The sequence below is a fragment of the Gaeumannomyces tritici genome, assembly GCF_000145635.1.
Source record: "Gaeumannomyces tritici R3-111a-1 unplaced genomic scaffold supercont2.1, whole genome shotgun sequence".
NCBI classification, from domain to species: Eukaryota; Fungi; Ascomycota; class Sordariomycetes; order Magnaporthales; family Magnaporthaceae; genus Gaeumannomyces; species Gaeumannomyces tritici.
In genome coordinates, this window is record NW_008804545.1 from 1594687 (window position 1) to 1616672 (window position 21986).

At 59.9% G+C, this 21986-nt stretch overlaps 9 protein-coding genes across 9 annotated transcripts; 4 read left to right on the top strand and 5 right to left on the bottom strand.

Annotated features, from left to right (window-relative positions):
* Positions 1-29: 29 nt before the first annotated feature.
* On the bottom strand, positions 30-5081 carry GGTG_00497 (hypothetical protein). Its single transcript, XM_009218246.1, has 3 exons — positions 4910-5081; positions 2991-4799; positions 30-2726 (listed from the first exon to the last, which is right to left on the bottom strand). Exons 2-3 carry the CDS (start codon positions 3107-3109, stop codon positions 692-694), a joined length of 2154 nt encoding a protein of 717 aa, XP_009216510.1. The 5' UTR covers positions 3110-4799; positions 4910-5081; the 3' UTR covers positions 30-691.
* A 428-nt stretch (positions 5082-5509) lies between these two features.
* Positions 5510-7309, top strand: GGTG_00498 (hypothetical protein; the record flags this gene model as incomplete). The annotated part of the gene is made up of 5 exons (XM_009218247.1): positions 5510-5802; positions 6215-6298; positions 6357-6595; positions 6667-6821; positions 7037-7309. The coding sequence occupies 5 exons, from the start codon at positions 5510-5512 to the stop codon at positions 7307-7309; spliced, it is 1044 nt and encodes a 347-aa protein (XP_009216511.1).
* Positions 7310-7582: 273 nt separating this feature from the next.
* On the top strand, positions 7583-9921 carry GGTG_00499 (initiator tRNA phosphoribosyl transferase). Its single transcript, XM_009218248.1, has 3 exons — positions 7583-8052; positions 8172-8206; positions 8368-9921. Exons 1-3 carry the CDS (start codon positions 7718-7720, stop codon positions 9606-9608), a joined length of 1611 nt encoding a protein of 536 aa, XP_009216512.1. The 5' UTR covers positions 7583-7717; the 3' UTR covers positions 9609-9921.
* Positions 9922-10372: 451 nt separating this feature from the next.
* Positions 10373-11116, bottom strand: GGTG_00500 (hypothetical protein; the record flags this gene model as incomplete). Its single annotated transcript, XM_009218249.1, has 1 exon — positions 10373-11116. One exon carries the CDS (start codon positions 11114-11116, stop codon positions 10373-10375), a length of 744 nt encoding a protein of 247 aa, XP_009216513.1.
* A 1106-nt stretch (positions 11117-12222) lies between these two features.
* On the bottom strand, positions 12223-14814 carry GGTG_00501 (hypothetical protein; the record flags this gene model as incomplete). The annotated part of the gene is made up of 1 exon (XM_009218250.1): positions 12223-14814. The coding sequence occupies one exon, from the start codon at positions 14812-14814 to the stop codon at positions 12223-12225; it is 2592 nt and encodes an 863-aa protein (XP_009216514.1).
* A 546-nt stretch (positions 14815-15360) lies between these two features.
* On the top strand, positions 15361-16519 carry GGTG_00502 (hypothetical protein). The gene is made up of 3 exons (XM_009218251.1): positions 15361-15702; positions 15844-15955; positions 16038-16519. Exons 1-3 carry the CDS (start codon positions 15661-15663, stop codon positions 16115-16117), a joined length of 234 nt encoding a protein of 77 aa, XP_009216515.1. The 5' UTR covers positions 15361-15660; the 3' UTR covers positions 16118-16519.
* GGTG_00503 (protein disulfide-isomerase erp38) lies at positions 16319-17957 on the bottom strand. The gene is made up of 2 exons (XM_009218252.1): positions 17242-17957; positions 16319-17157 (listed from the first exon to the last, which is right to left on the bottom strand). Exons 1-2 carry the CDS (start codon positions 17762-17764, stop codon positions 16556-16558), a joined length of 1125 nt encoding a protein of 374 aa, XP_009216516.1. The 5' UTR covers positions 17765-17957; the 3' UTR covers positions 16319-16555.
* A 360-nt stretch (positions 17958-18317) lies between these two features.
* Positions 18318-18819, top strand: GGTG_00504 (30S ribosomal protein S14p/S29e; the record flags this gene model as incomplete). The annotated part of the gene is made up of 3 exons (XM_009218253.1): positions 18318-18379; positions 18547-18646; positions 18811-18819. The coding sequence occupies 3 exons, from the start codon at positions 18318-18320 to the stop codon at positions 18817-18819; spliced, it is 171 nt and encodes a 56-aa protein (XP_009216517.1).
* Positions 18820-19451: 632 nt separating this feature from the next.
* GGTG_00505 (elongation factor Tu) lies at positions 19452-21554 on the bottom strand. Its single transcript, XM_009218254.1, has 3 exons — positions 21190-21554; positions 21093-21121; positions 19452-20976 (listed from the first exon to the last, which is right to left on the bottom strand). Exons 1-3 carry the CDS (start codon positions 21359-21361, stop codon positions 19846-19848), a joined length of 1332 nt encoding a protein of 443 aa, XP_009216518.1. The 5' UTR covers positions 21362-21554; the 3' UTR covers positions 19452-19845.
* Between the last annotated feature and the right edge of the window lie 432 nt (positions 21555-21986).

Consider the following 21986-nt stretch of genomic DNA (forward strand, 5'->3'; position numbering starts at 1 on the left):
TGGACCGCGCGCGGACATGACTGGTTGGCCGCAGTTTATATCAGAGCTTCTCCATCATTATTTTTATTCATGCCCACACTCGGCCCAGACTATCCGAGCTTGCTTTGGGCTTCCTAGTTGCCATGAAATGTTTGTGTTACAGTTTTCTCTTCCTTTTCCTTCACACCAAAACGCCTTGGGATGTGCAATCAGCGAGCGGCCCATGTAATGACCCCCTGCCGGACCCGTCCGGAACCCCGGAGTATTCTCGTCCTTGGAGTTGCGTGAGTATGAGAAGATCCGAGGACAAAGTTTGAGAAAATAAACATATTTGCGGCCACCAGCCAGCATATAAGAGACCGAACCCGTCGGCATTCCTCTGTTCACTCCGATTTTCCTCGTAGGTGAGAGTGACAAGAACAAAACATATAATCGCAAGTGGTAAAACGGAAGGAGCGGAGCGTTCACATCATCACAAGACTTTGGCTCTGCCAATCGTGCCTCCGCCCCACGCCATTCATCTAGAACGGAAAAAGAAACGGAACAAATCAAGGAAAGAAAACCGGAAGCCAAAATCAGGGTATATCGAAAGGGATTGGAAAAATGAAGAAAGAATAGAAAGAGGAGATGGACATGGACATGGCGGGCGTGATGTTGACATGTCCGCGTCGACGAACAAGAACAAAAGAGGGCAAAGGCCCCTGAAAGAGTCCTACCATTCGAGGCGCTTCTCCCTGAATTTCATGTCAGGCTTGCCGGCGTGGAGACCCCTCGTTCCGCATTTGAGCACGGCCGTGTGCTCGCGGAGGTCGAACTCGACCGACCTGACCAAGACGCGCTTCTCGGCCGGGACCACTTTCTTCTGGGAATTAAGCATTCTAACGACCGAGAAGTCGGGCGCTGTTGTCGAGGAACTTGTGCGGCGGGCATCCCACCTCGCATTACCACCGGGGCCGAGGGGCACGTCAGCAAACTCGGCAGATCCAACCGGCGACGAGGCTGGGGGAGAAGCCATAGACTGAGTCGCTCCCGACATGGCGACGGAGCTTGCAGCAGGGGAGTAGGGGTCCTGGAGGAAGGTTTCGGCGGGGCTGTTGTAATAGATATAGTCGTCATCCTCCTCTTCAATCTCGACCAACCAGATGCCGATTTGGGCGACGAGCTCGCTGTCCCACATGCCCTCGCGCCGCGCACTGCTCCTGAGTAGCTGGATAGCACGGCGGCGGATTATCGGGTCGCGCGACTTGGCCGCGACGACGTAGAGCGGCGGCACGATGCCGAGGTCGGCGCTGAAACTGGGTTTGATGTGGTTTGCGGCGTACTCGTAGCCCGCAACGCCCAGGCGGGCAAGCTGGTGGTGCTGGTGGCGACAGTACACGTCCTGGTTCGGGCAGCGACGCTGAGCCGCCCGCTGCTCCTCGTCGCCCACCACCTCGGTGGCGAGATCCACGATGGCTTCAAAGTGGCCCTTGAAGCTATCAAACTGCATCTCACTGTCACTGAAGGTCATGAGATAGAGGATCTGGCCCATGATCTGGAACATCTTGAGGACCGCGATACCAGCCTTCTCCTGGGGGTTTATGCCAGGTTCCTTTCGCGAAGAGAGGATGGGGTCGAACGCGTCGGACCAGCTCTGGATGCGGGCGGCAAATGCCCTCCCGTATACCATCATGGACTCGGGCAGTAGATTCGGGCCAGCATTTGAATACTGAGTCATAGTCTCCATGGCGCGGAAGCATTGCTCGCAGAGGGTGTCCCATGCCACACGGGCCTCTATCAGCGAAGAGAATCGGTCAGGGATAGGCTCCTGGTGCGTTGAGACGGGCGAGCCCGTATCGGCAACGGGGGAGCCGCCCTCGGCCGGCTTGGCCACCAGATGGATGACGTAGGGCTCGGGGAAGTGAAAGGCCATGTCATACGACTTGGCCTGGATGGCCAAGCGGGTAAACATCTGGATAAGCTCGTCCTCGACCGGTTCCTCGGGCTTGGGCATGAAGGACCTCCTGCGCTCGGCCCGAAGCTTCTCCAGCAGGCCCAGGCCGTTCTGGATCTGCCTGATGGCTTGCTTGTGATCGCCAATGAAGGAGTCGAAGCAGGTAAGCAGGACGCTCGCCATGAGGCGCGTGCGGTTCGACTTCTGGTCCTGCGAGGTGCTTCTCACAAGGGCCGTGATTGCCTTGGAGTATTGCTGTATAGCGACCCTCCAGTGGCCATAGATGGCGTCCACAGGAGACGCAACGGCATAGGCGTCGTCCGGGGGCGACGTTGGAGGGGACTCGACCGTCTTCTCGAGCGTCTTGTACAGGGCCCCGAGGGCCACGACGGCGTGCTTGACGGCCTCCTCCGTGTGGCACTCGCGCAAGACGGTACTGGTCCAGAAGACGTTGTCGAAAAATCCCGACAGCTCGCTGGCGGTGCTGGTGCGGAAGAGCTGGAAGTACTGGCCCTCTTCCAGATCGAAGGTCAGCCCCAGCGTCGGGCCCATCGGGAGGGGCAGCTGGGCCACAACAGGAGTGTGCGGAGGGGTGGGGTGCTTTGGTGGCCTCGGACGGCGGGGCGGAAGGCAGACGGGCTTCCGGATCGGGGTGATGGTGGCCTCTGCGGGGGGAGATGGCTTGGGCGCGATCCGGATCTCCTCGAACGGGCGTGAGCTGTGGGCAGGGGGCGGGTACCCGGTGCATTGCTTGCGCGAGCGGACGCATTGCGTGCATGCGGGCCGCTGCTCGTCGCACTTGATCCTCCTCTGTCTAGCCCAGCGAGGGCTGTTAGCAGACTGCGCATCGTGGCAGGCGAAACCACCGGCCGAGTGAGACTCGGGCGAGTCAAGGAAGCAAAAGACAGGACGAAGCTTGGGCCACAGGTTCCATGCCGTCAAGAAGCTTGTTTGCTAAGATGAGTGCATGTGTGCATGTGCTTTTTGGGTGCGCAAGCCATCTCGGACCAACGTCCTCGGACTTGAAGAGCACGGTTGGTGTTCAGTCGGCAAGGGATGCCGTTTCCAGAGAACTTACTTGCAGTTTCTGCAGCCCGTCTTGGTCTTGGGCTTGCTTGTTCGCATCCTCTTCACCGGTTTCTGGGACGCTACGGCGGCCTCGGGGCTGGCAAGGGATGCCATGGTTGCGTTGTACATCTACCGTCCTGCTACGATGCCGCGATGCTTGTGACGATCCGAAGCCATAGAATGGCGAGCTGGTGGCAGGAAAGGCCTCGGGATGAACGGGAGGTATGGAGGTACGGTACCCACGACGGGATGCGGCCCGAGTCAGACAGTCGTGCGTGGGGGAATGGGCCGAGGTGAGAGCTGCACAGGGGTTCTCGACCCAGCGCGTCTGTGGTTAAGCGGACAGAGCAGAAAGACTCCGTAAGGCCGGGTAAGGCAAGGCAGGCGGATACTGCTGGACGGGTGAGCGCAGGCAAAAAAAAAACCCCGACTCGGATGCAGATCAACTGCAAGCTGGTCCTCGACAAAAAGAAGAAAGAAGAAGCAGAGAACAAGGGTGGCTTGCGCCAGCGCGATCCAGTTTGGTGCCGTTTATCGCGCTGTAAAAACGGGCCAATCGAAGCCCCCTTGCGTCGAGCTTTGAGCCTAGACCCCCTTACCACAAGTTGGGCGACCTAACCGAGAGGGGCCCCGCCGCTAGTCGAGACTCGGTCTTTTGGCACCGGTCTTTATTATCTCCGTCGCAAGCGTACTCGCTGTTCCGGCGACTATTCGGTGCGCAGACAACCCCTGAAATGATATAGTTGATGTCGTCTATCCTCGAAATGCAAGACGTGTGGCGTTTTGTGTTTGGCGTTCGGGCGTCGGATGCACTAAAGGTACCTGCCGAAGTAGGGAGGTTGGAGGCAGGAGGTGACAGATGGGTGCACTGGTAGGGATCAATTAGGAGGGGGTTGCGCAATTGACGCTGAGGGCTGGGATTGGAGCTTGGGAAGGTGACAAGGTAATCCCCGCTCTTTATGACGACGGCAGGCGATTTGCTGAACCACTCAGGCACTGAACGAGAAGATTCCCAGACAGATGGCGATGTGTTGTTTCTGCGGTTCGCAAATGAGCGACGGGGGAATAGAAGATGTGGATGAGGCGGCGAGAGAGTGAGTGAGTGTGTGTGGGTTGTGTATGGAGGAGGGAGAGCAACAGGGAAAGGGGATGGGAGACAGGCTGGAGGAGCTGGCCGCATAGCGGTAATTATAACGGTGGTGGCAGGTTCGGTGTGTGAAAAGATTGAACCGATCCCCTCCTCCAAGACATGGCGGAAGCGCCGGGTGGGGAGCGATTAATTGGCGACTCTCGACAGGACTAGGAATACAGAACCTTATCGAGCAAAGAGACCTGACGCAGAGAACGGGACGCCGAGGTGCAACAACTCTCCGTCCTCCATTTTTGTTTGTGCCGGATCCATGTCCGCAGCACTCGTGGGCAGCTCGACAGTGGACGGGATACCGAGCCTGCAGCCAGAGCGGCAGGCAGCGCCCCTCCCAGACTGCCACCCACCCACACACCCACACACTCGCGCACTCACACACACCATCGTAATGCCTAGCATGCAGCAGGGAGCTGCGGCATGCAGTCTGCAGATGGCCGCAGGCAGCCTGCATTCTTTCTGAAGCCACAAACGACGCTGGTGGACCGTCACACGCCGACGCTGGACGCCTGCCCTCCATGTGATTAGCAGAGGAGGAATTGTCGGGCACTTTTGTTTCTGGCGGACCGCTAGCGTCTCCTCGGCTTCGCTGCTGCTAGCTTTGTTGGGAGCTAAAAAGGGTTGGATGCGTGCGTCTGTGCGCATCCAACCAGGCACCAAACGACAGAGACAGGACTTCTCATCGGGCCCAGCGGGCCACAGCGTCCGACGTTAGCTTCGGCAGTCAAAAACGAGACAATCGAGGTACCCGCTGGGTGCTGTTTGTCGGCCAGTGCGACCCTCACCTCATTGGTTTGGCCCATCTGCCCATCTTCTAACAGCTTCTTTTTTCCCCTCTTGTATCCCCGCCCCACCCACTTCCCCCAAAGCACCCTGTTTCACCGCAGACATTAGCCATGTGATTCCTGATTCCTTCATCGGGCGCGGCTCGTGTCCGTCCTGCCTCCCTTCTGTCCCGCTGGAACCGTTAGACCAGGTGCAGACGGACTGCCATCTCGCCCATCTCCAGAGGGAAGCTAGCATCTTGGTGCCCAGAAAATGGGGGGCCATCGCCAACTTGGCGACCCACCTCATTTCCACTCGCCGGCGCGGTGATGCGGCCTCCTGCGGCCTTTTTTTGGGGCCGTATTCGACGGCCGGCAAGGCGTGGATCGTGTGTGCGTGCGCCGCTCCTCAGCGCAGTGGATTCCTTCCAGAAGCGCGAGCTCCTTGGGCCTCCTTCCCCTCACCCCCTCCACTTCAGCCCTATGACGCGAAGCAGGTCCCACCTTCCCAGGCGGCCGCGTTAGCATTGGTCGGCAGCCCAGCCAAGGTGCGTGTCCCTTGACGCAGGGTCAAGGTCAGAGCTGGAATGGGGAGGGCCATGGTCAGTCGCAAGCGGTCCCATGGCGTCCAATCAGCAACAGGCACCAGAGACGGGCGTGCGTTGCGTCCCGGCGAGCCCAGCGGCTTGTGCCGGACAGATCCTGGCTCTGATTCGTCCTGGTCGCGATGATGGGCAAGAGAAACTACTAGTAAACGCCGAGTGGGCGAGGGAGCCAGGGAACGGGCGAGGAAGCCAGGGAACGGGCAAGAGGAGAGTTGGACAGACGTGCCCTGTTCGCAAGATGGACAACTTGGCTGCCAGCTGTCGGCCCAACCCAGGCTGCTGGGTATCCAAGCACAAGCTGCGACCGACGTGAGCATGTCACCATGTCGCCATGGCTCGCACGCCCGGCCAATCAGCAGCGTCTGATGCCATGGTCGGTAATACCGCCTGCAGCCTCCCGTCAACTAACCCCCCCGCGCCAGGTCAGAATATTGGCCCTCCCACTCGATTGGCGAGGCTTTGTCATTTGTCGAATGCACCCCAAACGGGGATGAAGAAACGGGAGGGAATCCGAGACGAGCGGGACAGGAGAAAAGAAAAACCCCATTTCTGTTGCCTGAAGTGGCTTGCAGATGGCGGCGCCAAACCCGCAGTCGTTCCTCAAGAATCATCAAATGTCTTGATTTGGTAGCCTGCCCGCCCGAAAGCTAGCGACGCACTCATCAGGGTAGCAGGCCAGGCATCAAAGGTGCTTGACGCTGACTGGTTCCGTTTTGGCCAGCGCGCCGTTGTGCGGTGGAGGGGGACCAGTCAGGCAGCCGTCTTGGGTGGATGCTGGGTGGGTTGCCTCCAGAGCTCGAGCTAGGTGCGTGCCTCGGTATGTGCCAAGGTTTTGCAGTGGCCCACGGGGGGCTGCGCTGCAGACCCACCGATTCTGGATCTGGTTTTCTTGATCTGGTTCGCACATGGCGCACTCATGAATTTCGAAAACTACCCGAGCCTGGCGCGTCTGGCTACTTTGTCGGCCCAGCCCCTGGCAGCCCGGGGTCGTGGGAGGGAGGTCAGCAGCCCAGCAGCCATGACTGGCAAGCTGCTAAGCGCTGGCTCTCTCACACCAAGCTCCCAGGTGGTATCGATGGAACCTCGGCATCTGGGCGCGGCTGTAGCACACCAGGAGCTCGGGGCCGCCGTTTTTTGTGGTGGGCTGGCTCTTCTACTTGCTCCATGTATTAGCGAGAAGTGTTTCGGCGCCTGCACCATGCTTGTTCAACGGCCTAAAAGAGCGCACCGAGCTCCGCGTCCCCCGGCATCCGGATGGTATAGACCCCGACTTGATGGAACCCAAGCCTGGACTCCAAACTCGACGTGTCGGTATCGATACCAGATCAGTACGTTGACGTGCATCTCCACGGTGCTGTGTCACCATCGGCCCTAGGTTCAAGCTATAGTGTGCCGCCCAAACCAAAGTAGGCCCGAAAGCGATCATTCTGTTGTTTGCCCTGCTTCGTCCCGGGCGATGGATGCTAGTGCTCTCCCGCAATCTTACATGCATGCCATGGTCTGCTCCCCCTTTGCTGACGGCGTCTCGTCTCGCTATCCCCAGCTTGGGGACGGACTTGGGTATATTGAGCGCTTTTCGATGAGCTGGTACTTGGACGATGGCCTCCAACCACACCACCCGCCGTCCAGTCTGACCGAGGCCGGGGATGGCGCTGGAACCGGCCGGGTCTCCGAGCGGGGTGCCGGCCATGACGCGCTAGAGGCAGGCAAGTTCTCGGCCGAGCCTCGATCCTGGGTTTGCAGTGCTCTTCTGGGTAGTCTCGGGGCCGGACCTCCCGGAGTGACGTATAGGTCCCTGCGGAGTACAGGCAGGTAGCGAAGCCTTTAAATTCTATGGATTTTTGAAAAGCTCGATTGTTTTCTACCCAGACCTTTGAGTGACGTTGACGTGCTAGAAATAGGAATCGGGATAAAGATGAGAACAGAAAGATGAACAAAAATAGGAGTAGGAATAGGAGGTATATGGCAGTACTCGCCAATGAAGCCGCTGGCAGCAAATGGTGATGTGATGCCAAAACACAAGGCATGAAGCAGGTACCTATCTCTGTCTAGAGGTGGGGTAAAAGCACGAGCTCAGAGGGGCAATTGCGGGATTGGAAATAGGTGTGGGTGATCTTCATGACGGCGAGCGGCGTCCAGTTTGTGTGACAGAGAGAGAAAAAAACAACGGCAATAGTAGCAGCAACTACCCGCGTTCAAACAAACCCCACTCGTTTGATGTCTTATGGCGGCCCAACATCTCTCCGTCTCGGACCTCGTCTTCTCGGAGCAGGCGAACCACAACTTCTCGCGTATCCTGGGCGACCTCAAGCGCTCCAACCTCGGCGTCGGGAACCGCCTGCGCTCCGTCGTCGACGATGCCCGCTTCGTCGCGGGGGCGGCCGCCGTCCAGGGCCGACCCTTGGTCGCCAACGAGCGCTGCGGCAGCTGGTACGTCGAGCCGCGCCTCAAGGCCGCCTCGGCCTACTTCAAGAGCACCGACGGCCACGCCGGCCAGTGGAGCTTCAGCACCCGCCGCCTGAACCTGCACCTGCTGCCCTTGATCGGCCGCTGTGATGGGTGAGGAGCGCCCCCTATTGCGGAGTCGTCGTGCGTGTTGGGCCTCGACCCTCGGCTGGCTGACTGACCGGACTCTGGGTCATCGTCGTGACTTTTTGCCGTGCTTGATTTACGTATAGATGCATCATTGTGGACTCTACCCGGAGAGGAAAACGTAAGGTGAAGCGGCTTCTGCCTCTGCCAATATATTGCGACTATACATACGTTCCATTGTGCCCCTATATATCCGCTTCTAGATCAAGCTTCGACACGCACATGTTGTTAACCATGACCACGACGGCCTCTTTCCCCGACTCCCTCCGGCATCCCTCACAGGCATCCCGGACGCGCTCAGCAAGACGGTCCCCATATGGTGCTGCGTCCTGAACCGAGCCCTCTTCCCGGACCTCCCGGAGAGCCAGCGCGGCCTCTTCGTGCCGCCCAACGCCGTCTCCGACTCGGAGCGGAGCCAGATGCTGGCCCGGGTGCCCGACTTCGTCGCGTCGCTCGAGCGCCTCGGCCTCGACCTAACGGCCCTCGCCGCGCAGCTCAAGAAGCCCCTGCGGCCCATGTGGATCAACCGACCCGAGGACGACGGCCACCCTCTGGCCCCGCTCTCGGCGGCATCCGTGATCCCCGCCGACGTAGGCAGCAGCACTAGCGACGACGGCGACGGCGACGGCGACGGCCACCCGCCGCCGCCGGTCGTCGAGGTCTTCGAGGCCTTCCACCCGGTCATCTGCTGCACCAGCTCGCGCCGCGTCGCCGGCGCCGAGATGAGCGAGTCGGGCTACATCCAGGGCGCCGGCGACGACACGGAGAACTGGGCCCACGGCCTGACCCCGCCCGTCTTCTGGGCCAACGCCGCCCGCCTGCTCGCCGCGCCAGAGGCCGGGCTGCCGAGCCTGATCCGCGAGCTCGTGGCCGAGGCGCCGCCCGTGGATGCCGCCGCCGCCGCCGCCGCAGCAGCCGTCAGGCACCTGACCCCCTTCTTGTCGGTCTCTGCTCTTCCTGTGCCTGCCGACCACGACGCCGCCGCCGCCGCCGCCGCCCTCCCCGAACCGAGGACGACGACCACGACCACGACCACGACGACACACCTCACCATCTCGCTCCTCCCATGCGTCACCAAGGCCGAGACGTGGGCCAAGTCGCCGACGACCCTCGAGGTAGGCCTGGGCAAGGGTAAGATCGCGAGCCGCAACCTGCGGCAGGCGCTACCGGACATCTGCGCCTTTGTCCAGAAGGCGGCGGCGGCGGCGGCGGCGACACAAGAGGGCGGCAGCGCCGCCTCGGTCAGGGTGCTGGTGGCGTGCGAGTCCGGCCGCGACGTCTCGGTCGGCGTGGCCCTGGCCCTGGCCTGTCGCTCCTTTGACGACCGGGGGGACGTCCTGCCCGCCGCCGCCGCCGCCACCACCACCACCACCGCGCAGCAGGACGCCGCCTGCCGCCCCGGCCCGACCAAGGACTTTATCAGGACGAAGCTCGGGCGCATCGTCACCGCCATGCCCGAGGCCAACCCCAGCCGCGCGACGTTGCAGAGCGTCAACAGCTTTCTGATGGGCTGGAGGGAGTGAGCTCCGTTTTGAGCTGGGAAGGCTGTTTGCGTGCAAGGAAAAAATCAGGGGTCGTCATCTGTATGATTAGTTGGAATCGTCAGAACTGATCCGACGATGCATTGCCGCTTTAACTATATGGAAGTGCTAAAAAAGTGGCTGCAAAACCAAAACTCGACACATCTGCAACCGAATTCTTTCTCTTGACCACGTTTCTACCAATGTCTGATGCATGGCATCTTGGTGACGATCTACCTCTAGGGGATAACAGCCACCACGCTCCTGGTATAACAAGAGATAAAGGATGGGATGAACAATCAAGAGAGTGGCTGAATATCTTAACCAAACGGTCTTTGGTATCGAAAAAAAAGTCGAAAGACCAAAACCCCAGAGCGCTGGTAGCTGAGAGTGTAGACAAAAAGTGTAGACAAAAAGTGTAGACAAAAAAAGAGGCCAGGTGGACAGCCACACATGGTTTTTGTTGGGAAATCTATCCCCCCGACGCCCTTTGGGCAATGATTTCTGTGATGCTGGAAAAGTTCCGTCGCCTCGCACTGACGCAAACCTGTCCAAAAACAGGCTCATTGCTCGCCGCCACATGCCGGCTGCTTCCGGCCTGATCCTCGTCGCTCGTGTATGAGCCACTGCGAGTGAACAGTCACATCAGCAACATGACCGAAGTAGGTGGGCTAGAACAGAAGGAGAGGAGAGACAGGCTGGGTGACGTACCTCTTGCTCTTGGCCGCCTGGGCTATATAACGTCGGAGGATCCCGCGCCATTCGTCCTAGATGGCGCCCGAGGCGATCTTGTCCAGGCAGGCGGGGAACTCGCTCCAGTCGCGCATGACGACGACGGCGCCCGCCTCGCGCAGCGTCTGCTCCATCATGGGCTGGAGGTCTGGGGTGTAGGGGCCGACGTAGCCGACGACCTTGATGCCGGCGCGGGTGCCGCTCAGGGTGCCGCTGCGCGAGTCCTCGATGGCGACGCACTCGTCGGGCTTGAAGCCCAGCTCCCTCATGGCGTGGAGGTAGATGGCCGGGTCGGGCTTGCTCGTGGGCGGGTCGATGCTGGTGGCGGCGCTGTAGAGGCGGTCGTCAAAGTAGTGCGCGAAGCCGACCTTTTCGACGCTGGCCTGCAGGCGCCGCAGTGCGCTCGACGACACGACCGCCATCGTGTGGTCGCCCTTGTCGGCCAGGCGCTTGAGCTCGGGCTCGACGTTGACGCAGGGGCGCAGGGACGACTTGAGCTTGGCGATGACCACGTCCTCCTCGCGCTTGACGTACATCTCCAGCTCCTCGGGCGTCAGCTGCAGGCCGTGCTGCTTCTGCAGCGTGCCCATCATGCCGCGGAAGTTCTGGCCGACGAACTCCTTGATCAGCGTCTCGCCCGAGAAGGGCGGGAGGTCCAGCCCCTTGGTCTTGCAGATTTCATTGATCAGGTCGGCGCAGCCCTCGAACGCGAGCTCCTCGGACAGGACAAGCGTGTTGTCGCAGTCGAACAGAAGAGCCTTGATGGCTGGCGCAGACATGTTGAGCGGGATTGCCTGTTGAGGGTTAGCGTCCGTCAGCTCAATGGTCCAGCGGAAGCACCGTATGTCTAATATAAGCCAAGTCTCGCCGAATTGTTGGCGATATCCAAAGAGCTCAGATAGGGACAGAGGGTAGAGGTAGATTGCGGGAAATGTGTTGGCATCAATCGAGAGCAGCAGCAAAAAGCATGGCCTCATAGGTGAAAACAAGAAGACACGACTGAAGGCAGGCTCTTCCCAGTGAATCCAAGACTCGGTGAGGGGGAGGAACGAACCCAAGTGTGAACGACAGTATGTAGAAGCCCGCCTATGAGAGGAATTGGCCCGCCGAGAAGAAGGTTCTCTTAGCAGAAAGGAAAGAAGCACGAAGGGCAGATGGACCCGAAGTGAAGTAGCCGATAGACAAGCGAGAAGGTGGGAGTGGGAGTTTTCCAAGACCCTGACAGGGGAAGTTGGTAGTGCCGCGCTTTCTAGTATTTATTTTCTGGCGAGATTCCAGAGCCTGCTTCGCTGGACGACGGGGAGACACAGAGGTCGCAACTCGGTCGGCCTTCCCCAGCGTGGGATGCCCCTCCAGTGTCGTCATTGTGGGGTATATTACATGACTCTCCTCCATCGTTGGCTGTTCTCGCCCGTGAGGTTCTGATTTCTGCTGCATGTTGACGTTTGCTGCAAGTCAAACTCCAGGGCAACGGGCCCGCACCTCCAGCGTGGCTCGGCGTGCGCGCTTTACGGGCCACGTGCAGGCCCGTGGGAGAAACCGGCACCGATCCTGCCGCTAGCTCGAGATTAACGGCCTATTCCCTCATAGGGGCGCCCTGGCATAGTGGGTGTGATTGATGGCGGCGCGCAGCCTTAGCCGACGGCACGTTGGCGGCACGGCGGGGGGAGAGTGGGGGCGGCTGGGATGACGGGCCGGGAAAGCATGTGAGAGACGACAAAGCAGGAAAACCTTGACTACCTAGCTAAGTATCCAATGGTCGCGGGAAACATCATCAGGTACCGAGCAGGCTTGGTATGGAGGAAGCCAGAGATATGCAGGTTTGTGTATCCAAATAATCCGAGAGAAAAGGGGGTGTATAAAGGAGGAGCGCTTATTCTAGCTATCATAGCGGCGGCAGGTCTTCCCGGCAGATGGGGCACTGCAGCCTGAAGCGCAGCCAGCCCTCGAGGCACTCGCTGTGGAAGATGTGCCGGCAGGGCGTGACCATGTACTGCCTGCGCGCGAGCACGCCCGCGACCCCGCCGGCCGCCGGGTCCGAGTGCCCCGCCCGGATGACGGGGACCTCGAGCACCTCACGGCAGATGGCGCAGTCGACGCCCCGCATGCGCGTGTGCTTGCTGCCGCCGTCCTTGTCCTTGTCCCCTCCCCCGACCGACGAGCGCCTCCGCCCGGCCACGGGGCTGCCCGGCTCCGATGCCGAGCCGCCGCCGCTTCCCATGAGGCCCATTGGCAGGCCGCCGGCCTCGAGGTTGTCCTCGCGCAGGATCGGGTGGTAGTCCCATGCCTCGGGCGCCCATCCCTTGGGCACCCCGAAGCGCGGTCCTAGCACGTCCTGGAACCCGAGAACCCATATCTGGCACCACAGCCAACCGGCGAGTATTAGAAATGCGTTCCAGTCGGGTCGCGCAAACGCTATGTTACGTTCGCGGAGGTAGAAGTAAGCCACGGGTAACAGCCGTAGAGCCGACTGCCCGATGGTGAAACGCCAGGCAAAGGCCCGACGAGAGTTGCGCGCCACGTTGCGTGCTATCTGTGGCACCCAAAGCGAGAGGTACGCAAAAGACAGCATATTGGCATAGGCAGACCGTGCCCATGCCCACCATGAGGTTGCTGCAAGCGACAGAAACAGTAGCATCAGGCCAAACAGCACGAACCGCCCTAGAATAGCGGAAAACGGTGTGGGCTGCTGCTGGCTTGTCGCTGTATTGACGCCTCCCGTGGTGTTTGAACCGGGAGCTGTAGTAGGCAGGAGGCTGGCATTTGGTCCTGCGTTCTCCATCTCGAAGATTTCAGCATCGATATCCTGATCGGATGGTATGATAATCGGCGGCGATGGCGGCCGTGGAGTAGGCGTTTCAACTACCGGTACAGGGGCCGCCACTACCGCTGCCGCCGCCGCCGCCGCCGCTCGAGCTGTCGCGGCCCGGGCCGCTGCTTCCCGGGCCGTAGGAGCAGTGTTGGCAGCCGTCTGTTCCCTCTCGCGGTTTCTCCGCTCTGGCTCCTGCACCTTGTAGACCTCGTACAAGAAGCTACCGCCAATAGTCATACTGATGAACCCCGCAAAGGTCAGCAGGAGGGACGGCAGAAGCGTCGCCGAGGCCGACAGGCTCCAGAACGAGGCGGCTCCGAAGACGATGCCGTCGGCCAGCACCATGATTCCGGCGGTCCAGAAGCTCACACGCCCCAGCGTCGACGGCGTCGACGACTCACGCATTTGCGTCTTGAGCAGGTGGACCTGAGCAAACATGACGGCCGCCAAGGTGACGAGCCACAGCTTTGCCGAGTGCGCGTAGACCTCGTCCTTCATCCCCACCAGGTGCTTCCCGTCGGCGGGCGTGAAGTCGGGCGGACCCTTGGACTCGAGAAAGAAGGCGCAGTCGGGGGAGTAGATGACGGTCGACATCTTGAGATCGGGCGTCGCGGGCACCGGCGCTCCCGTCGGGAACCTCAGCTCGTCCTCGATCAAGCCCACCATGGCGGCGAGCGGGTCCGTCTCGAGGGGGTGCACCTGGACGAACATGACCAGCTCGCAGTGGGGCGACGGATTCCACGTCTCGTGCGGCATGTTTGGGTACGAGCTCCAGGGGTTGCTCAAGTCGCCGAACCGGGCCTTCTCCTTGCGCAACAGCACCTCACCCGTCGTCTCGTTGAGCAGCTTCTGGCTCGAGCGGAAGAAGTTGGGGCCCGGGGTCAGGTGCGGCAGGCCGAAGATGCCGCCGAACTTGTCGCTCGTTGTCGTGAGCAGCATGGCGCCCTGCTCCGGCCAGTGGACGCCGTGTAGCCGCACGTCAAAGGTGCTCCCCGTGCCCAGGACGTCTTCGATGCTGGCCAGCGCCGAAACCTCCCTGACCAGGCCGCCCGTGCTGGCTTGGTCCCCGCCTGCACCCGCGCCATCGTCCTGCACCTGCACCGATCTGTGCTTGTCCTCCACCCGCAGGAGCATCTTGCCCTCGGCGCCCGTGATGTTCCTGTTAAACTCGTGCCCCGTCCAGAGTATTGTGGGCGCCATCTGCGTCAGGTTGTAGTCGCGGCTCTTCCGCTTCTCGGACCCCTCGCGCCGCACCCACTCCCCGTGCACTATGCCCGTCGCATTGCGCCATGTCGGCCGCGCCCGCCCCAGGTCCCAGCTGCCGTCGCCCGCGTCGCTGCCGACGACTGCAGGGAACGCGCTGCGGCTCCACTCGAGACACCTTTCCCTGAAGTGGCCCAGGTCCGCCCATGCGTAGCCGTCCTCTTCGCGGAAACCGGTGACGTTCAGGTACTTTTTGGCGCCGCCGTCGGCCGGGGTGGTCGGTGAAAAGTCACCCCACTTTGTGCTGTTGAGGACTCGGTGGGCAGCGCGCTGGCGCTCGAGGCGGGAGGCGAGGATGGCGGGTGCGGCTACTATGCCGGGGCCGGCGTCGGGGGCCGAGGTCAGCCAGAGGAGCAGGACGATCAGCAGGACGACGCGGGCGTGGTCCTGTGGTGGAGGCATCCCGCCTGCAGCTCCGGCGACCCTGGAATCGGCAGGCTCGGCTCCAAAAACACGCAGTTGAAGAAAGACCGGTGGTTATGAGTGACCCATGGTAGGAGGAGCTATAGGGTGTGGAAATACGGCGGCCGGCCTTTATTCGCGCAGGCAAGAAAGGGGCCGAGATCCAGTCCAGTTCTGATGGGTGCGGTGTGTCTGTCTTGGGATTTCAGGCACCTTGTCGACGGTTCGGCAGGGTCGGAGGAGGTCAAGTGAGTGGCGTGTCGGGCGCTGTGGATGACAGCAATGGGGTCGCGTGAGGGGCTGTCTCGGCCAGGATTTGATTTGATTGATCCAAGGTCGGGGATATCCATCCAGCCGACGACATTTGCGTGTGGCTTTCCGGGATCGCGCCTGAGCCACAGCACCGACGTCAGCCGTGGCAGGCAGCCCTCGGCACCCACCGCGCACACCCACACCGCTGCACGACCCCTGTCCGGGGTCCCATCAAACAATATGCACTGGAGCCGCTGGGGTGGGGTGGCGTCGCAGCTCCCCCCCCGACAGACGCCTTGCTGTCACATCGGCGAACAACGCTCCGCATTGTGCGAACTTCCATCCGTCGTCTCGTCAATTTCCCCGACAATTCCAAGTGATACTAGCCACGAGGCACCTCTAGACACTCCCACGTGTGAGATCCCCATCCTCGCACCTCCCTGCAACCTCCCCGATCACCAGAGGAAACGTCGCTACGCATGCCCGTGGCACACAGCACCCCCTGAAAAGGAAGCCACCCGCCGGACGCCCAGCGCGGGAAAAAGCAAAGAGCAGAAAAGAATTTAAAAAAAAAAAAAAACGGGTAAAGGGAAGATGTCGTCAAACAACGATAACAACGACCCCAGCCAGACAACTGTAAGTACCAAACTGGATAGAATCCGCATGAGGAGCCTGGGTCAAGTCAAACGTACCCGGCCAAGCACCCCAGCGCCGCACCCACACGGACGTGCCAACTCGGCGGAAGCAGGCGCGCGTTCAGGCTGACCTTTCCAGCAGCAAAACTCCGAGGCCGAAGATGCGCGCGGCGAGCTGACCGCGCAGCTGGAGGACCTCCTAAATACTCTCTCCAACAAGTTCGCCGGCGTGTCGAGCGAGATCTTTGCAAAGAGTAAGCTCGCCGATCCTCTCGTGGCTTCCGAGCAGGGCGCGCTCGCTTGTGTCTTTGCGCGTATTGACCCCCCAACCCATAGTGGACGAGATGTCACGGCGACTAGACAATCTAGAAGCACAGCTGGCCGCAAAGGCCGAGAACAGCGCAGGCTCCAAGTAATCATGACTAGATAGATGCGCGAGAATGCGCACTTGTTTCGGCAAACAGAAGGGGTGACATCAGGGTCACCGGCGTTATCGAATTTACTACGGCGCAACACCCCTGGCGGCTGTTTGTACTTCCTCCCTTGTCTTTTTCTCACCTCGCACAGAGGCTGTTAATCTGGGCCAGATTTTCGCGTGTCACAAAGACAGCCGGTCACCGCTAGAGTTGTGTGCGCGTGCCCTATTCTTGTCTTCGGTCCAAATAATTCGTTTCATAAGACGTGATATCAACATCTACATATGCCGCATGGGTAGCCTTTTTCAACCCCGATGAGCATCACTGTTCCCATGATATGATCGCTAGCATGACCCGAGATTGCAGTTCCCTTTTATACCCGATAACACCAACTAGAACCCCTTGCGGCTCGTTGTAGACTTGGACATGGCGGACCGACTACAGCTCATCCTTGCCAGTTGCCTCCTCGGCGACCTTCTCAGCGAACTTCCGGAGAACGTTGGTCTTGCGCGTCAGCTCGTCCTGCTTGGCCGGGGCGAGCCCGCCCTTCTTCAGTATCCCCTCCAGACGCGCCAGCTCCTTGGACACGAAGTTTTCGTTCTTGTTGAGCTTGTCAAAGACGCGCAGATAGTACTCGGCGTACTTGATCTGGGCCTCCTCCTTGAGGTCCGCGGCCGCCTTCTTGGCCTCGGCCGCAGCGTCGCTCAGCGAGGTGCCTCCGGTGTACTTGACAACAATGGCATCGATAGCGGCGAGGGTGCCGGCGGTGGCGTCGACGCCGCCACCAACAGCCCGCTGGGCACCCGTCTTCTCGTTGAGGAACTTGACCAGGTCCTGCTCGGTCCGGCCGCCGTTGTAGGGCTGGGCCTCCTTGCTGCCCTTGGGGAAGAACTTGATGGTGGGGTACGACTGAACGCCCTCGTCCTGCGCCGTGGCCTTGCTGTTCTCCGCCTCGGCGTCAACCTTGGCGATCACAACGTCGTCCTCCAGGGAGAAGGTGGTCGCGAGGTCCTCCCAGATGGGGGCCAGGGTCTTGCAGTCTAGATTTCAGGAAGTGGGGGGTCAGCACAGGGACGAACCCCGACTCAGCAGAACTTTGCAGAGGCAGCCGGGTCCCAACTTACGTCCGCACCACGGAGCAGTGAAGGCAACAAAGACGTGCTTGTCGGCGCCAATGGTCTTCTTGAAGGTCGCGTCGGTGAGCATGTTGACGCTCGAGGGCGGTGCCAGCTTGCGCTTGGGCTTCGCTCCCGTCTTGTCCGTGATAAAGGTGCTCAGGGTCTCGAGGTCGCGGCCGCCGTTGTACTCCTCGGGCTTGTCGCTCTTGCCGTCGAACCACTTGAGCGTCGGGAACCCCTGGACGCCGAAGCGCTTGCCCAAATCTTTCTCAGCGTCGGCATCGACCTTGGCAATCTGGACCTTGTCCTTGGAGCCGGCAAAGGACTGGGCGAGCTCCTCGTACGTGGGGGCGAGGGTCTTGCAGTGACCGCACCAGGGGGCAAAGAACTCGACCAGCGTGGGCTTGCCCGACTTCAGGACGACATCATCGAAGTTGGAGGGGATCAGATCCAGGACATCGGATTTGGCAGCCACGAGAGCCGCGAGGGCAGCAAACAAAAAGAGCCTGAAGCTCTTGGGGAGAGCCATGGTTGTGGATAGCTGGAAGCCCTAGGCAGAGGATGGTGCAAGACAATGAAATGAAGCTTGTTGCGATCCTGGATGCGAGTTTCAAGCTATAGGCTCTGGAAGCGTGGTTGGAAATCAATCCCAATGTACACGCTATAGAAGGTCAGCAAAGAAGACACTTTGCCTCCACCTAATGCTCGGAAATGGAGCTTCTAAAAGGCGGCGGCGTCAGTGAGGCGAGGGAAGCTCCCCTGCACTTGAACGCCACGCCACCAATCCCGCCCCAGTCTGCCCCAATGGGGGTTCCAGATTTTGGGCCCATATTTCCGATCAAGCAACCCCACCAAAGACAAACGATACTAGCCACACGTGGCGCCATCAAACCACTGGGCACAGCCAGGAGGACAGACCCCTGCAAACGTAGTCCTAGGCACACAAGCAGAAAAAAAAAAGGGCCAACCAAAATTCCACAGAGGGGGCCAAGTCACAGCTTTCTGAACGCCAACCAAACAACCAGTCTCCGACCGACATCACCGCGAACCAAACCCAACATTCGCACCAAAAACCCGTCAAAATGTCTCACGAGAGCGTCTGGAACTCCCGCCCCCGGAGCTACGGCAAGGGCGCGCGCGCTTGGTACGAGGCCCCTTTACTTTTGTCGCTGGCGAGGGCTGTTGGAAGAGGGACCTGAAGAGGAGGGAGGAGGGGAAGACGGGGCGGCGCGCACGCACGACAATGCGAGGCGAGAGGTCAAGAGAAAGACGCTGAATATGGTTGCTAACGTGGGGAATTCTCAATCGCAGCCGCGTTTGCACCCACCGTGCCGGTCTGATCCGCAAGTACGGCCTCGACATCTGCCGTCAGTGCTTCCGTGAGAAGGCTGCCGACATTGGCTTCGTCAAGGTACGCTCCTCCCGCGCCAGTGAACACGCACACAACCCTCACCTCCCAGAGTCTTTGTGGTCCTCCCGATACACCCAGGAGACATGCGAACCAGGGACCAGAAAAGAGGAAAGCGAGGATGTGGAACAAAAGGGCCATGCTGACTCTCTCCATTCATCACACAGCACCGTTAAATTCGAATACCCAGAACGGCGTGGCGGGCATATACGGCGTACGGAGATGGGAGGGACGAGGAAAGCCGAGACGTCCCCTGGCGCCCAGGTCTCGGTACTAAAACTTTCATCACCCTCTGGGGAATCATCTGCGGCAGCGATCTTCTTCTGCGGCCGGCATCGGAGTTTGTTGGTCTTATTTCACAAATCGGAAATGGAATCGGAATCATTGGCTTGACCACGACGGATGATAAAAAAAATATGACATTCTGCGCCCTTGTGCTCCTCTTGAAGCAACCTAGCCTAAGACCACTTGATCGCTCCCACGTCGCTGAACATGGCTGCGGACCAGAAGTGTCGACAGCGCCACGGCTTTCCTCGCCATCGGCCTAGTCTCTCAGCCAGCTCACCATGGAACCAGAGGTCTCGGTGCCATGTGCGATGCAGCTGGCGATGATGAGAGATTCGAGGCGTTCCGGACTTGTATTATTAGATATGACGGTCTTGTGAGAATGGCACAACGCGCCACAGCCGGTGCTACCTTTTTTTTGCATGGCTCATTGAAGCAATGACGTGCCAAGTCATCAGGCGCACCGGTGGAAACTTGATCCATCATGCGTCACCAAGCGGTCAAAGAAATCGCTGTCACTGTTGTCACATAGCCGTCGACGTCGCAACTTGACCTTCTATATACATATCATATCCTGGTATGCGAGTATATGAACATGGCTATCGAGGAGAGGAGATGAATGAGTCCGGGGGCTGATATACATCGTAACACATATAGTACAGGAAGAAGCAGGGTATGTGGCTCGGAGCGGCCCGTGGTGGACGCGTGCCGGCGTCCGTAATGTACACAACATTACAAAACATTAACTCCTGCTATTTTTGTTTTCCTCTTCCTTGGTAACCCTCCCCATTTTGAAGATTCCTTTTGCCTCCAGCCTGAAGGACCGCCGTCGCAAAGAAACGCTCGGCACGGAAGGGATGTGAAGGGGAGCCCCCAGATCAAAGCACCGCCTCGTGATATAGGCCCGGCAGGCACGATCACTTCAGTATGCGAGTGACCAGACCGGTAGCGACCGTCTTGCCGCCCTCGCGGACGTTGATGCGCATGCCGTTCTCGATGGCGAGGGGCGAGTGCAGGGTGGCAACCATCTCGACGTTGTCGCCGGGCATGACCATCTGGGACTTGTCCGCGTGGGCCTCGGGCCAGGTGAGGGTGCACGACTCGTTGGCGGTGCGGACGTACATCTGGGGGTGGTAGTTCTCGCCGAAGCCGGTGTGGCGGCCGCCCTCCTCCTTGGTCAGGACGTACATGGACAGTAGGAACTGGCTGTGGGCCGTGATGCTGCCGGGGGCGGCGATGACCTGGCCGCGCTTGACGTCCTCGCGGCGAACGCCGCGGAGCAGGAGACCCGAGTTGTCGCCGGCGCGGGACTCTTCGCACGACTTCTTAAAGGTCTCGATGTCGGTGACCTTGGACTTGGTGACCTCGGCCGACTTGCCGACGATGTCGATGTCCTGGTCGCGTTTGAGGACGCCACGCTCGACACGACCCGAGACGACGGTACCACGACCGGCGATGGAGAAGACATCCTCGACCGACATGAGGAAGGGCTTGTCCATGTCGCGCTCAGGGGTAGGGATCCAGTCGTCGACGGCCTGCAGAAGCTCGTCGATCTTCTGCTGACCAATCTCGGGGCGCTTGTCCGTCAGGGCACACAGGGCGGAGCCCATGATGACGGGGGTGTTGTCGCCGTCGAAGCCATACGAGGTGAGCAGCTCGCGCATCTCCATCTCGACGAGCTCCAGCATCTCCGGGTCATCAATGGCGTCAACCTTGTTGACGAAGACGACGATCCTCTGGATACCAATCTGGCGGGCCAGCAGTAGATGCTCCCTGGTCTGGGGCATCTGTCCGTCCGAAGCAGCGACGACGATGATGGAGCCGTCCATGTTGGCGGCACCAGTAATCATGTTCTTGATGTAATCAGCGTGGCCGGGACAGTCGACGTGCGAGTAGTGGCGGTTGTCGGTCGAGTACTCGATGTGCGCCGTTGAAATAGTGATACCACGCTTCCGCTCTTCCGGTGCCTTGTCGATGGCGCCATATTCGAGGAAGTTTGCCAGGCCCTTCTCGGCCTGCCTCTTGGTGATGGCAGCGGACAGAGTGGTCTGTATAGGCCAGGAAAGCGGGGTTAGCAGCCTTTCCATGCAGACAGCACACTGGCAATGCTATGGCAAAGCCAGTGTAACTCCATAAAGCCAGGACGAGACAGAGCATAGTGCACCTTTCCGTGATCGACGTGGCCGATGGTACCTGGACGGGTGGTCAGTTATAGACGGGCCAAGAGGGGTAGTAGTCCAAGTTCTCATAATTATCCTCACCGATGTTGACGTGAGGCTTGGTCCTCTCGAACACGGCGTACCCCCTCCGCAGGTTGAGGACCGAAGACTGGGTTTGGCGCTGGAGGGATAGCAGAGGGTTTGCCCCAGATCTGTTGAGCGCGAACCGCGCCGTCCGCACGAAGGGCGCGAGGGTTCTAAACGAAGCCGACATGGCTGTGGGTGGGGGTTGAAGAACCCAACACAATGACGAGCAATGATTGGGCTGGGGACCCCAAAAATAGAGAGACTAGAGGAATTGAGGGTATCTGGAACCCAGTTCCAAGCTCAATGGTCGTCGACGTTGTGGTTGCGGCGCATCGAATTTTCGACAAAATTTCGCAAGCATCAATCGATCAAGGCTGGACGTCTCCAATTGCGGCTCGGGTGCGCCACAACGCCACAAAATGGCAGCATCCCCGCATCAGCATCACGTGCGAATTCTTGTGGTGGACCATGTAGAGCTGCTCGAGGAGTGGTGACGGATTGGCTTCACATTACGCAAATCGCGGAAGCTTCCAAGGACGATTATCACGAAGCCTCGCCAGCATCCTGGTGTTTGTTTCCTAGGTGGTTCTAGCAAAGCGGCTGACAAAGGCTGAATCACGGACGCCTTGGGAAAATGATTGTCGACAGCCTCAGACGCAGGGATAGCTAGCGACTAGGTAGGCGGCGGCAACATGCCTTGGAAATCGCACTCTCTGCTCGTGGCCGGGGCCGCTTCTGTCTCCCGTTGACTTGTCTTGGCGGTGGCCGTTTCCGTGATTGTTTCCATGATTGCTCGGCCTTGGACGACAACG

What these genes read in the sequence shown, in the direction of transcription:
- GGTG_00502 (XM_009218251.1), top strand. Translation starts at nt 15,661, where the DNA reads ATGTCGTCAAACAACGATAACAACGACCCCAGCCAGACAACT. An exon ending in ACGACCCCAGCCAGACAACT is followed by an intron (nt 15,703 to 15,843) that starts GTAAGTACCAAA and finishes CCTTTCCAGCAG; the next exon opens with CAAAACTCCGAGGCCGAAGA. An exon ending in GAGCGAGATCTTTGCAAAGA is followed by an intron (nt 15,956 to 16,037) that starts GTAAGCTCGCCG and finishes CCCAACCCATAG; the next exon opens with TGGACGAGATGTCACGGCGA.
- GGTG_00503 (XM_009218252.1), bottom strand. Translation starts at nt 17,764, where the DNA reads ATGGCTCTCCCCAAGAGCTTCAGGCTCTTTTTGTTTGCTGCCCTCGCG. An exon ending in CACTGCTCCGTGGTGCGGAC is followed by an intron (nt 17,158 to 17,241) that starts GTAAGTTGGGAC and finishes CCTGAAATCTAG; the next exon opens with ACTGCAAGACCCTGGCCCCC.
- GGTG_00499 (XM_009218248.1), top strand. Translation starts at nt 7,718, where the DNA reads ATGGCGGCCCAACATCTCTCCGTCTCGGACCTCGTCTTCTCGGAGCAG. An exon ending in TTGATCGGCCGCTGTGATGG is followed by an intron (nt 8,053 to 8,171) that starts GTGAGGAGCGCC and finishes ATTTACGTATAG; the next exon opens with ATGCATCATTGTGGACTCTA. An exon ending in CTCTACCCGGAGAGGAAAAC is followed by an intron (nt 8,207 to 8,367) that starts GTAAGGTGAAGC and finishes CATCCCTCACAG; the next exon opens with GCATCCCGGACGCGCTCAGC.
- GGTG_00505 (XM_009218254.1), bottom strand. Translation starts at nt 21,361, where the DNA reads ATGTCGGCTTCGTTTAGAACCCTCGCGCCCTTCGTGCGGACGGCGCGG. An exon ending in CAAGCCTCACGTCAACATCG is followed by an intron (nt 21,122 to 21,189) that starts GTGAGGATAATT and finishes CCACCCGTCCAG; the next exon opens with GTACCATCGGCCACGTCGAT. An exon ending in GCCACGTCGATCACGGAAAG is followed by an intron (nt 20,977 to 21,092) that starts GTGCACTATGCT and finishes TGGCCTATACAG; the next exon opens with ACCACTCTGTCCGCTGCCAT.
- GGTG_00497 (XM_009218246.1), bottom strand. Translation starts at nt 3,109, where the DNA reads ATGTACAACGCAACCATGGCATCCCTTGCCAGCCCCGAGGCCGCCGTA. An exon ending in ACGGGCTGCAGAAACTGCAA is followed by an intron (nt 2,727 to 2,990) that starts GTAAGTTCTCTG and finishes TCGCTGGGCTAG; the next exon opens with ACAGAGGAGGATCAAGTGCG.